We start from the raw sequence: 14516 nt of genomic DNA, 5'->3' as shown, positions 1-14516 counted from the left end.
CCACCAAAAAGGGTGAGATAGTTTATGGACAACGTACAAAGTTCATGCTGCTGACCCCACAGTTTATTCGGCACAATAAACACAAAATACGACTGCAATGAAACATAAACATAAATTTGAAATAAAAATATATTTATGAAACAAAATTAAAATGAAATCCTAGTTAAAAATAAAAATACCTATTTATTGTTTAGGTTTATTTACAAATATTATTTACGAGTCTGTACATTACTTGAAACCATAAAAAGTACATGTGATTATTAAAAAAATTAAAAATAGATAAAATTTGCATTTTATGGAGGATACAATTTTTTGGGGATTTCAAAATAATGTACTAAAACATTAAAAGTAATAAGTTCAAATCTGTAGCAAATATAAATATTGTAATCATTTCTTATAAATACGATTTCCTAATGTAATTTTCCAAGATATTAAAGATCATAATGCAAAAAAACTAAATTAATAAGGCTTTATGTTTCTTAAACTACCTACATTTGGGCAATGCAAGTCTTGCTATATTTCATTCCAACAATAAAACTAGTGGACGAATATTTCGAAAATTCATAAATACTTTGATACTAAGAAAGTTAGTAGCCGCTAGTCATCGGGTTAAAGGCATCATGCAGATATAAATGCCACAGTTGTCAAATGTTGCCAGCAGGGATGCCACTGAAACTTTGTGAAACTTTCCATGGTACATCTGTGACTTCAGGTACCCCAACACCTGGTGTTAAGGCCAGTAAATAAGGTGCTCATTCACAAGGACAGTGACAGGAAATGACTGTCTTGAAAGTGCTCCTGCAAGATGTTCCACCTGGTTACCAATGTGGGAAGAAGCACTATCCAGCACGAAAACTGTAGTGTCTACCACATTTTATTGCTGCATCGTGAGGATCACATTCATTGTTAGCATTTGATGGTATTATGTAGCATTGACTGTGCAGGTTTGCAGTTCATTAACAATAACATTCAGCTGTGAAACCACACCAAATTGTCTCTTTAACATCATGAAAGTGAGTATGAAATATAATATGTGGATTAGTTTCTGACCAGGTAATAAAGTTGCATGTATCCAACTAGGATGAAGTGTGTTTCGTCAATCCATGATATATTGGCAAGCCATTGGTCATCAAATTTAAGACTTGCCAAGAACTGAAACACAAAATCAACACATCAGATTAAGTCCATCTCCTTCAGTGCTTTAACTTGATACAACTTGCAAGGAAACATTTTGAAATGTTGACCAACGAGCCTTACCAACAGTTGAAATTGGTAAATTTAGACACTGAATGACAAAATGTGAACTTCTGCACCCAAGAACACTTTTGCTGGCTTTTTCTGCTATGACATGGCTGACTTCAGTGACAATTTCAATATGTGTTGGTGATCTGCTGTACATGACTTATTGTAAATGCAACCTGTTTCCTCAAATTCTATATGAACTTGCACACAAAAACAAAACTATAACACAGACCTCTACAGATTTTATGCACTCTATGGTATTCCCTGAGATCTCTCTCAGCATTGCAGCCTTTGGTTTAAAAACTTTTCACTAGTTCACCTCTCTGGACATTTGTCACTTTCACATTGATTGAATGAGCTGCACTGTGACTGACAGAGCCATTTACACCCGTGAGAAATATGAGAAAAATCCCACATTGACCCTGGTGGCATGATAACCTCAATATGATGCACTAAGCTGCAAAACCTTTATAATCATCACCCTGTATATTTCTGCAGTTCTGTGTACAATTTCCCTGAACATTCAAAATTTCACTTATTCTTTATACCACATCAATTCTAGAATTCTCTGTAGCCAATATTACAAACATCTAAATGTTTAAAAGCATAGTTTACAACAATATTTTGATGAAAGTTTTGCTGAAATTATTTTTTCCTTAGGTTGAAAAGTAAAATTAAGGAAATATCAGTTTCAACAAATGTCTAGAAAAATCGGTCATTTTAATATAGGAGTAATAACCAGAGGCAAAAACACAGGCTTAATTGTAAATATTCATTCAGAAACTCACGATGTTACTTCCATTTTGTTCGAACTTTATATTATCTTCAGTATCCAAATATGTTGGCTTACACTCATGAGAAATGTGGGAAAAAAACATATTGACCCCTGGTGGCATGGTAACTTTAATTACTTGTGCAGTGTCACTTTCCTATGCCATACCATGTATAAGATAAGCTGCAAAACTTTCTGTATAATCATTCTGTATATTTTTGCTGTATTTTCTATGTCTTTGAAAATGTTTAATGTTTAATTTTTATGTAAAATTACAGTACCAATTCAGAAATGAAGAATACTGAGGAATATTATGAAAACACAATGCAATAAGCATTTGAGGTACACCAACTCCCCCACCCCGGAGCAAAATATTTTTTTAAATAGAGAAATATATCAATCTTGGACAAAAATCCAAAAATGCTCAAGTTAATAGATTTAATAACACAGTTTTCTTTACACAAACCTTTTCCTAGTCCATGTTTCTAGTCCATATCGTGTTATGATCCAGATCAAATGGGTATTTTGGGTAATAATCATTGTCATATTCAAACTTTTAAATGACTGTGATCATGTACCAAAAAACTATGGCTGGCATGCAAAATAATAAGCTGCATTCATTTCCAAAATATGGAGAACGATTTTACAATTGGAATAAATGCACTGTTACAAGCAACCTTACACGTATAAGTACACAATTGTAAGTTTACAAAAGAAATCTGAACCAACCCAACCCATATTTGAAGTAGTCATTTAAACTGACAACTGGTTCTTCAGAAATTCACTGCATGTATAAATAATCTATTGCATCTTAGAACATTTTATTATCATTCTAAGTTGTTATTACTATTTAGATAATATAAGTTTTTGGTACATTATTAAAGAAAGGTATTTGTTCATCATTTAATCAAATTAGGCAATTTCAATGTGACCCAGTGCATAGCACATGATCATCTATTATTTTATGCCGTGGCATTATCCATTAAATCTATATGTTCATGTACATTTATGACTAATGTCTGGTTAGTATAAGCTGATTTCTAATGAAAAAAAACTAGTTGAAAAGGTCAAAACTGGCCATTATATGTGCATAACAGTTTAGAAAAATGTGTTATTTCTCTTAAAAGTCCAACTGTACCTAAACATTTTTCTCCTCGACTGAACAAAAATTGTTTTCAAAAATTACCTGCACTTTCTTCTCTATATTCTCTTCAGGTTTCAACAGAATATCCAACATTTGTTTCACTTTGTTTATTGTGCTAGATTGTTCTTTAGCCTAAGAGATAGAAACAATTTGTAAGGATGAAAAAAGTACAGAACAAACCTTTCAATAAATATAGAAAAAAACATTTATAAGAATTAAACACTAGAGATAAAACTTTAATTTTTACACATGTTTAATCTTCTGTGTCAATACAAGATATATGCCAACCATAAACCTATGTTTAAGTTCCAATTTTTTAATAATTATTTTCATAATTAGAATGTCCTTATACAAACTTCAAGGAATTTTGTATTAACAAATAAAAAAAAGTTAAGAATAAAACAAAAGGGAGCTAATTCTCAACAATATACTATTTTATTAGTATTTCATAAAAGTTTTTCATTCAGAAAGACGTCATACTCAATAAAATGAACAAAACATACATGTAAATTTAATAGCTACAACTGTTTTCTGAGTTCAATATAAAATAAGTTAAACTTCGCTTAAACAATCAGAAAAAACTATAACTGTACACATTTAAGATGTATGAGAAGTGTGTGTGTATATATATATATACACACACAGTAGTATTTTTTATCATATATGTAACAGGACATTGTGGAAAGAAACTGTTGATACTCTCTATGGCACCCCAAATGCTGTACTCACTCTCTTTCAAGATACATCAAATTTGAAACTTAATAATATTTTTCATGCTATGAATTGTTAATGCCTTCCATTAAGCCCAAAACTATTCAATAATAACATATTCTGCAAGTTGTATTTCTAAATTTCACCATGGTATTCATGTATACCACACAATTTAATCATCATATTATTAGCTCAAATAAACACCAAAACCTTATATTTCAAAAACCTTATTGTAAACAGTAATATTGCTATTCATCTGCAATCAATATTACTAAAAGCTAAATTCCATTTTTTACATGTACATCATTACAACGTTCCTTTTTTTCTTTGTCACTTTCATGACTATTCCACATGGAAAGCATATGTTCTTTTTACTTCTTAGGTTTACATTTACTTCTGTTTACTTAAAACACATGCTTATTTCTATTATCTTTTTTTGCATTTTTATTACTATATTTCTATATTGATTTCATTACACATTTTAACTGATGATACACTTTCTACAAAAATAATACATTAATCAATAATGTAAAAGAAGATTTTCTCTTACAATATAAAATATTTGATAATAACACCAAATTACAGGCAACAATCTTTGCAAATATATTAACATCTTTGATTTATCAAGTAGAAGTTTACAACTAGCATCAACAGTTAAGCATTTCTCACAGCTTGTCAACATCTGAGGACTAATTTTAACTTCCCAGTTACATTTGTGAGCAACTCCACATTTTAAAGTTAGTAAGAAATTAGTGACCAAAAGCACAAATTAGCATTTTCTTAAAACAAAAATGTATTTCCAATAACACTTAACTCTTCTCACACTACAGCTATTACTTGACTGTTAGGGTTTCTTCTTCTTTGTCTATCTAAGCATTGGTCTGATATTTTCTCAGTTGCTCCAGTCTTTTATTCCCCATTTAACTGCCCTTGGCAATATCTGTATTTTGACACTCTCTGCCTATGTCCTGGTACTGTATATAAACACCTCCTTTAGATAATATTGTCACTTTTTGTAGACTGACTCAATTCAGTCTCTAATACCAGCTCTCAGTAGGGATGAAGGGCAGGAGAGTGTGAGGGAAGTTAAGTATTATTGGATATACATTTTCAATTTAAGAAAATGCTAACTTCAAAAACATACTTACCTCTTCTCACACTACAGCTAGAATCCCACATTAATAAGGCAGAGGGGCTGGTGAGGGCATTATCCATACAGAATGTGTCTGCATAGATCGTGTGCAAGCCAAAAGAAATAGAAGATTAGCACCCTAGTGGGGGAACTGCACTACATCCAGAGCAGGTATGCTCTTCCCCCAGAACCTAAATCATGCACTGTGGGTGAAATTTGATGTAAACCATCATCACTATTGGCCAGGCCCCAACCAAGTGGTTGAGGTCCAACTGTATGGGGTTGGTATTATAGGGCAATGGCCCTAAATCCTACACTGGTGGCTAGAGCATTTGGACAGCAATATATATATACGAGTTGATACCTACCTGTAGATATAAAGTGATGAATTCTGAGCCGCTGGAATCACGATGAGAAGGTATGCAACACCTAAGAAAGTGGACAAACCATCTCCTACTCTTCAAGAAGTCCGAAAGGCAACACCCCAAACTCTGAATGACAGGATCCTGTCTGTCCACCACCCTAGTGACTGGAAATTGGGAGTGGTATGGACTCTCTAGCTTCACTAGTAGAATATGGGGGGGGGGGATGTTTTTGCACATTGGGGAATCTTGAAGAACACTGCTCTGGAGACAGTGCAATAGGTGAACCAAGTACCCAAATTTTTAATGCCAAACAACCAAGATTTCTGCAATTCGCTAATCAGCAGGGATGAAAAGAATCCTCTTATGCTTAATTCATGATAGTCCATGAGTGGCAATCCAGTAAAGTACGGTAATATCACCTGGTACGCCTGTAGGTGGTCTTCTGAAACACCTCATTTCTACAAACCCTGTTGCAATTTAGATAAAGTATATTGTGTTAGTGGTTGCTAATGCAGATTGGGTTTGATAAAAGCACATCTGACAGGGCAACACTTGCCACAGAGAGGGAACTTGTGAAAAAGAGGTAAGGGTCACTGGAAAGGAAAGAAGAGACAAGATGAGTAATGAAAATACTCACCCCTCTTTATAATCTAGTGGATGTGGTTAACACAGCTATAGGGGATAGCCAAAAACTCACTGAGGAAGATACTGCCAGATCATGCAAATAATGCAAGATAAAGTATTGGGGGAAGTCCACATACCCTCCCGCACAATGTCCTCCAACGAACAATTCAACTGGGCCGCTAAGGACATAGAATTGGAACGAATATGATAAGATATGACTTGCAGAAGTCTCCTTGCTTCCAAAGAGAGTCCAAAATAAGCAATATGGATCAATTTTCGAACCCACCCCTCAAGGTAACTGGGAATAAATCCCAAGAAACTGAAGGGGTACAATGAATAAAAAGCCACTGTCTAACACTTCTAAAAGCTTTAGTGCAGGCAACATAACACTTCATGGCCCTCACCTGGACATAAAAAATTATCAGGATTCAATTATTCAGAGAGATGAGAAATAGTGGTCAGATGAATTGGTGGAAAGGACTTATCCCCTTCCCTGGCTTCCAGTGTCTTAGGTAAGAAGGACCTATCTAGGTATAGAAGGACGTAAGTAGAATGATAAAGAATCCTGTGCATGTGCAGCACAACCAACTCCGACTGCTGCAACAAAAAATTAACATTAAGGGCAAGACAATACATGGTAGATGAAGCTAAGAGCTCAAACAGATGTCGAAAAAGAGCATGTAACACCACCTTTATGACCCAAAGCGACTTGAGAAGGCCAGAGAGCACTGGAGACTAAAGAATTTCTGTCTCTTCGAGTATCTAAAAGTAGGCGATAAGGCCGCCTCATATAGGGCAACTGTGGAAGATGTGAAACCCTTGTCAAAGAGCCAGCTCAAAAACCGAGCTATGGTTGGCACATCTGGAGGAAGTGGGTTCAATCTCCTTGCAATACACCACTGTCAATATTTATGCCATTTCTGTTGATAAATGTCCATTGTGGGACAAAAAAAAGACTGAGACAGGTACACGGCAACTTTAGAAGTTAAACCCCAATGCAATGCGAATGACCACATAACCGCCACGCACGAAGCTTGAGCTTTTGAATGATGGGTGTAAGATGTTGGATCATGGATACCTCAACAAAGATGGCCAAAGAGGAAGTGAAAGAGGTGGACACTCCTGAAGGTACTGAAAAAGCAAAAACCAGGGTTCAGCTGGCCAATCCAGTGCTACCAACAGAATGAGACAAGGGGTTGAACGAATCATTGCTAGAACTTTGAGTAAGAGATGAATTGGTGGGTAGGCATATAGGTGCAATGCAGTCCAGTCCTGACTGAATGCATCTATTGCCAATGCCAGAGGGTGAGATACTGGAGGCCAAAATGCTGGTAGTTGATTGTTCCAATGTGTGGCAAACGCACTGATCCTTGGTGTCCCAAACCGAGAACAAATCCAACAGAAAATTCCTTGATGAAGCATCCATTCTGTTGTGAGAATCTGGTTGGGTCAAGACAATTAATCCCTTACCAAATTCATCACCCCTGGAACATGCAAGCTAGTAGGATGATATGATGGGAGTGGGCCTGATAAAGAAGACTCAAGGTTCAAAAACAAAGAGACCTGGACCAATTGCCCCCTGGACAGGAAGTGTAAGACACCACCATGGAATTGTTGGAGTGGAACATGATTACTTTGCCCTTAGATAATTCCAGTCCTTGAAACATTGTCCTTTAAACAGCATGAAGTTCTAAAACATTGATGTGGAGGGGAAAATGCCATCCATCCATCCATAGGCCCTAGAATTCCTTACCATAGATTTTTGCACCCCATCCCTGAAGCAAGGCATCCATGAAAAGATGGATCTCTGGACAAGGTGGCAGCAGAGGAACACCTATTATAGTATTGTTAAGATCTTACCAGTAAATATTGATCCTGAATAAGGAGACTAGGGAATCCAGTGGATTGCTGTTCATGATCCATTGGTCACATAGAGACCACTGAAGGGATCTCATGCACTCATTCCTAAGGAATGAGGGATTCGAGAAATACCCACATCCCCAAAAGAGAAAAGAATCATCTGCGCTGTAGGAGAAAGAGATGGAAGTAAGAGTTGGATTGCCTGTTCCATAGCATGGAGGTGGATGGGAGTCAGCTAAGCCCGACTGAGATACATGTTGAAAAAGATACCCAGATGGATGATATATTGTATTGGAGTGAGAGTAGCTTTCTTGGCTTTGATAAGAAATCCTACCTTGGTTGCTTCAGAAAGTGATATCTGGGTGTGACATTCTGCCAACTGATGAGATGGTGTCAGTAACAGCCAGTCTTCCAGGTAATGGTGTGTGCACAGGCCCAGGGAATGGAGGTGATGAGAAAAAGTTTTATGATGTGGCAGAACACACATGGTGCCAATTCTAGTCCAAAGACAGAGCCCTGAACTGCAGTGACTGACCCTTGTGCACAAAATTTAGATAGTGGTGGGACGAATTTAATATGGGAACGAGTAAATAGGTGTCGTCAACATTGAACTTGGTCATCCACAGACCTGGGAAAAAATGCCAACACAGAGTAAGGAATGACTCCATCATGAAATTTGGAGGATCAAGGAATTGATTTACATGAGAAAGATCGATGACCAAACACCAATCTCCCATCTTCTTAGACACCCTGAAAGAACTAGAATGACTTTCTCCACTGCCCTCTTGACTAACGAATCCCTGATAGCAAAGGAATTAAGTTCCAAAATCCGAGGAGCTGCAGGAGGTGGATAATGGTGGTGAAGATGTGAACTGAATGACTAATCCTTATGTAAGGACCTGTATTACCTTTGGATTCCACATGTCTAGAAATTCTGAAAGTCGAGCCCCTACAGACCCCAAAGGCATGCAGTAGTAGCTGTCACCTCTGGCAATGTTCTGACTGAGCAGAGAAACCTTGTGGATATGGGCAAGATCTATTCTGGGTACCAATGGACCGAGAGGCTGATGTTGGGAGTCAGGACACTCAAACAGGGGTGGAACTATAATCCCCTACAGAAGCCATGGAAAGTTGAGAAGCCAATGATGACAGGGACGAATGCAGGCAAGCAATATCAACCCTTGATTCTAAAGACTCTAGAAAGCTCATAAAAGTCAATGGTTGGAGAAAGGGGGCTTTACGTAACTCACAGATGGTGGCAGCAGGTAGAAAAACGTCCTACAATAATATATCTCTACCCAACAACATACCAGCCAAGAGCCTAGAGAAAGTGCAGAAGCTGACAACTGAACCAAGGTGGATGCTAACAATGGTCCCAACTCGTCCTCAAATTGATGTGGCAATCCCTGAGAGACTTCTGAAAAAAGGTGTAGGGATGATAAATATCTTAGCACTGATTCATCTGACCCTAGAAAATTGTGATCTATTCAGGTTGACCACAGACTCTGTTCTGGAAGACCACATTTTCAGGAACGGATCTTTTCTCTAAGAGTCTAAATATGTTTCCACCTGGTGGTGGTAGGCTAAAGCATGTTGTTCTGACAAATGTGACAGACAAAGCATAGCTGTCCCTTCATGTAATTGAGCAGTAAACCTACCTTCATGAACTGCAATATCCAGGGATGAAGGGAGAACTATGTACTCGCCCTCGGACCTTTCCACCATCAAAGAAGGTGCAGTCTTAAAAGCAACTGGGGAAAGACCCAAAACATCACACACACAATTTACAAACTGAAGAAAAAGAGCCAGAGGCAGCTGATTCAAACTGGCCTCATGAGAAGCCAACAAAGTAAAGAAAGGCACTGGAAAAAGCAAATCTAAATTCTCTCTAGAATGTCCAAGACCCACCCGGAAGTGCAGTCTTAGAGGCCACTAGAGTGAATGTGTGTCTCCATCTCACTATGGATAAGGTTACAAACAGCCTCTATTGATAGTGACTCCACCCCAGGTACATTAATCCAAAAATTCATGCTGTATATTAGCTTGCCAAACAAAATAATTTTTTTCATATAAAAATCAAATAGGTAACACATAGAAAGTTCAAAGTATCTCCAATGGTCATACTACAGAGAAACCCATTAGTGAGTGCTTTGTCAAGAAAAAATGCCAATATTATCTAAAGGAGGTGCTTACATACAGTACCAGGATAGAGGGCACATTGACATAGGTGGAGAGTGTCATGAGACAGATATTGCCAAAGGTAATTAAATGGGGGGATAAAAGACTGGAGCAAATGAGAAAAAATCCTACCATTGTTTAGATGGGCAAAGGAAAAGTAAGCTTAACAGTTGATTAATAGCTGTAGTGTGAGAGGAGATAAATTATAATTTTCCTACACTGAAAATGTATTTCAGACAGGTATTTACTCACATACATAACTTTTCTTGTTCAGAGCTGCCCTCTATCTACAAAAAATTTTTTTGCATGCCACAGGCCTTTCACTCCCATGCACAACTTTATTTAAATGATTTAACTGATTCTTGTATACGAATTATCATGTGATAAACCTCCACCAATAGTAGTGCCACACACCCAAATGACTCATGTGACTCCCTATATGCTTTTCTACCTAACTATCACTTCGAATTTAGGCAGAAACATAACCACTGGTTGACAGTGGGGAGGAAGAGTGGGAAGTGTGAGCAGAAGTAAGTACCTGTTGGAAATACATTTTTAATGTAGGAAAATTATATCTTCTGACAAGGTACCTTACATTTCCTCACATACATAGCTAGAATCCCACATTGAGTAGGTGGAGGGACTGGTACAAGGGAGAAAATAGAAGCATCCGAAGGACATCATAATGAGGGGACCCTCTATTAAGAGGATTATATGTGGGAAACTGTACCACTTCTGTACCAGATGTATTCTTCATCTAGATGTGGAAAAGGTGCAACACATCTGGGCAGAAAATTGTAAGGAGCACATCTTAATGGGAGAGAAAACAGTTGGACAGTGATCCTAACCATAATATATTATAATTTCAATCCCCCTGATGAACAGAATGTGGGTAAGATAAGGGATGTGCCCCAAAGTGTAGAGTGACTAGTGTGCAATGGACCATACACAGCAAGTCAACTGTATCCAAAACTCAACTGCCAGGAACCGACATCCATGCAGGGGTAGAAAAGGGGATCATATCATCTTCACCTCAAGATCAGCTAACAGGAGGGAGAAATCCCACCACCAACCTGTGAATAGGGCACATGTGAGAAGAGTGAAATAACATACGTATATATCCCACTCAAATCAAACAGACCAGAACCACCTCAAATGCAGTAACATTCTTTGCTTGAAGACATTGAGGGGTAGTGCTAAAGGAACAAGCAGAGCAACCCATAGTGACCCACAACACTGGGGTAATGCACTTGAGGCAAATTGACTGGGGGACCAGGGAGACCCTGAACACATGTGAGGACTTATGTTGATTAGTTCAGCTCTAAATCCAAAAGTCAACTGCTGGGAACTGACATTCATGCAGAGGTAGGATGAGGGATCCTAATCAAACAGGTGAACTGCATTTATGCCATCACACTACATGTTTAAGTACATCATGTCGAATGGTTCAGCACTAAATCCAAAACTCAACCACTGGGAACCAACATCCATGCAGGGGTAGGATGAAAGATTCCAACTGCACGACGTGTGAGGACATATGGTGATTGGTTCAGCTCTAACTGCCAGGAACTGACATTTATGCAAGGGTAGGATGAAGGATCCAAATTGGCACAATGTGAGTGTGGACAGTATGTTGATTGGTTCAGCTCTAAACCCAAAACTCAACCACTGGAAACTGATTTTCATGCAGGGATAGGATGAGGGATCCCAATCATTATGACAGCACAAAGCTACAACATCCCCTCGGACAAATCTGTGAAAAGATAGAGTGCCCATTTGGAGAACATCTTGTCATCTACACCAGCAAAATACCACCACCCTACTATCAACTGAAATGAGTCTTTATTGTTTTTATTGTCTACCTCGCATTCAGAAGGATTCCTCCATGGTCCACATTCCCAGCAGCTTGGAACTGAAAAGTGGTAAGGGCTCTCTGGAACCAGGGATGGGGGGAGACAGCTGCTATGAAGAGTCCAAAGGAATGTTCCCACCAGAGACAGTGTAATGAGTGACCAAAAAATCCTATTTTGAAAAGCAGACCAAACCTGATTTATTCAATCTAAGGAATGGCAGGAATGGGCAGCAATATCCTTCTGCTTTACCCATGAAGTCCAAAACAGGCATATTTATGAAGCAAAGATATCAGGATATCACCAACCTGTGAATAGGTCACATGTGAGAAGAGTGAAATAACATACGTATATATCCCACTCAAATCAAACAGACCAGACGAGTGATCTTGTGGAATACCCCATCTCTAGTTTATGTGATTGTAATGAACAGTGTGTATTTTGTGGCCATGGAAATCATGAAAGTGAAGTCAACATGGCCTTACAGTGCAGGTTTTAGTACAATTCTAAGTGACTGAAGTATATCTGGACAGGCACCACTTGCCACAGACAGAATCCTGGTCAAAACATGGGAATGGCCCCGGAAAAAAAAAAAAATAATATATATATATATATAACAAAATATAGAAAACTTACCTAGTTACAGTCTTACCAAAGAGTGAAGGATGGCAACAGGTGGAAGGTGGTACCCTGATGAGGAAGAAATAGCTACTCAAATCAAATAAAGGGAGATGAATGTAGGAGTTGCAGTCCAAGTGCTTCACAGATGAGGTACCTTTAACAGATGATGGGATTGAGATGCAGGTAAAAGGTAAAGTGCCTGAATGAAGTGAAGACATCAGGAATTGATTATGGGAAGGAGACAAGGAATAAAAGGCCAATTGAATCACAAGCCAAACCCAATGGGTAAGGGAGGAAGGGAAGAATCATGAACAAAGAATGGTGCAAGGGAATGAAACTGTGGGAAATGGAGTCTTGAAAGCAATGAAGCAACCCAGAGCATGTATGGGACAGAAAAGGTCATCCAGATCCGACCGAGAATAAAGATGGAAGATAGCAAGAAATGAAAATGATGCAAAGGATATTCCACATGAGCTCCCAAACTGTATGTTAGTAAAACTGATCCAGAGCAAATAGAACATATCAAACCAAAACAGCCAAGAAAACAATATATCACCCAACGTAATGGATGATCAAAATTACCTTGAGAAGAAGACTGTTGAAATGAGCATACATGATGAATGTAGGTAGGATGGGAAGGTGCCAGACATGGAACATGAATAAAGATGGCAATGACTCAGAATGCAACAAAAGTGCAACAAAAAAATAAAAAAATAATATATATATATATATAGCATCACAGATATCCCACGTTATACTAAGAGCATAGAAGAAGCTCCAAAAAAATGGACCGGTGGAGAAAGAGAGCCAACCATAAGTCTCTATTAGAAGTGGATGGTAAACAGTAATAGACAGTGTTCCAATCCAGAAGATCCTAAAAGCCATGTGTGGAGGAAAAGATCTGAAGATGGCAAATGCCCCAACATGGAGGGAATGAGGAAACAGTATCCCACAAAAACCCCTAGATATAAGTGGAACACCTAAGAAAGAAGTGTAAGGTAGACATTTCGTATAGAAGAGTTGATAGGGTAAAATGAAGCTGGAAAAATAGGTGTGGGATACAATGGATAGGATTAACAGAGACTGCCTCTCATACAGGCAACATAGATTCTTAGTACATAAAATCAAGAAGAAAATTTGCCTGATGGTAAGTTAAGGCAAACTGAAGCAAAGCCTGTGGAAGAGGAGACATACAAGTATCCTCTCCCAAAAGAGACAAAAATACTCCTTATGAAACATATCTGGAAAAGAAGGGGAAAATTATACTGTGAAACATGTTTAAAAAGAGCTGAGGTAGGCCTAACAGATTCTGCAGTACAAGCATGGGAAGGCAAGCCATAATCAGATGGAGGAAAACTGACAAAATTTAGGTCTTCCTAAACAGGTTCGGCAGCTGTACAAGGAAGGCTAGCAATATCGAGAGAAGGTAAGGTAGCCCCCAGGGTTCCTCACAAATAAAATTAATTGTCAGAAGCATAAATTATAAAGAATTACAAAAATGAAGTAGTCAATATAATGTAAATTTAAGTAAATGTGTATTAAAATAAACATATGAATAAGAGATTATGTGTGGAAAAAACAAGATATTTTACCTAATTATTGATTTACCCATAAGATGGACAACAGGTAAACTGAAAATAACAGACTTTGCAGGACAAAATATATCACTAAGGACTAATTTAAAAACCCTAACCTAAAAATAATACGTACAATATAGGGAGAAGTTTGTGCAGACCCCAGCTCCAGGAATCCACGCAAACAAAGTTAATATGAAGAAGTATAAAAGATAAATAATAACAAAAATAAAATAGACATTATATTATAAAACTAAGTGTGTATTGACAATAACATAAGTCTCAGATGTGTTGTTTTGAAGGTAAGAAAATACAGTTAATCTAGTTTACGATATACAGGAAGATGAATTACAGGCAATCCTAAAATAACAATGACCCATGTTAAGCCTAACCTAATGTTATAGGACAAAAGATACAACTAAGCTCTAATTTCAAACCTGAAC

At 37.6% G+C, this 14516-nt stretch overlaps 1 protein-coding gene across 1 annotated transcript in view; it reads right to left on the bottom strand.

Moving 5' to 3' along the window:
* Window positions 1-14516, bottom strand: part of LOC106465224 (protein unc-45 homolog B-like) — a 152579-nt gene that overhangs the window by 108553 nt on the left and 29510 nt on the right. Inside the window, exon 4 of the mRNA XM_022393080.1 lies at window positions 3201-3290. Within this exon, the coding sequence (XP_022248788.1) occupies window positions 3201-3290 (90 nt within the window). The remainder of the gene's footprint in view (window positions 1-3200; window positions 3291-14516) is intronic.

This window comes from Limulus polyphemus, unplaced genomic scaffold, assembly GCF_000517525.1.
Source record: "Limulus polyphemus unplaced genomic scaffold, Limulus_polyphemus-2.1.2 Scaffold1875, whole genome shotgun sequence".
In the NCBI taxonomy this organism is placed as follows: Eukaryota; Metazoa; Arthropoda; class Merostomata; order Xiphosura; family Limulidae; genus Limulus; species Limulus polyphemus.
This window is presented reverse-complemented; position numbering and strand designations above follow the sequence as displayed.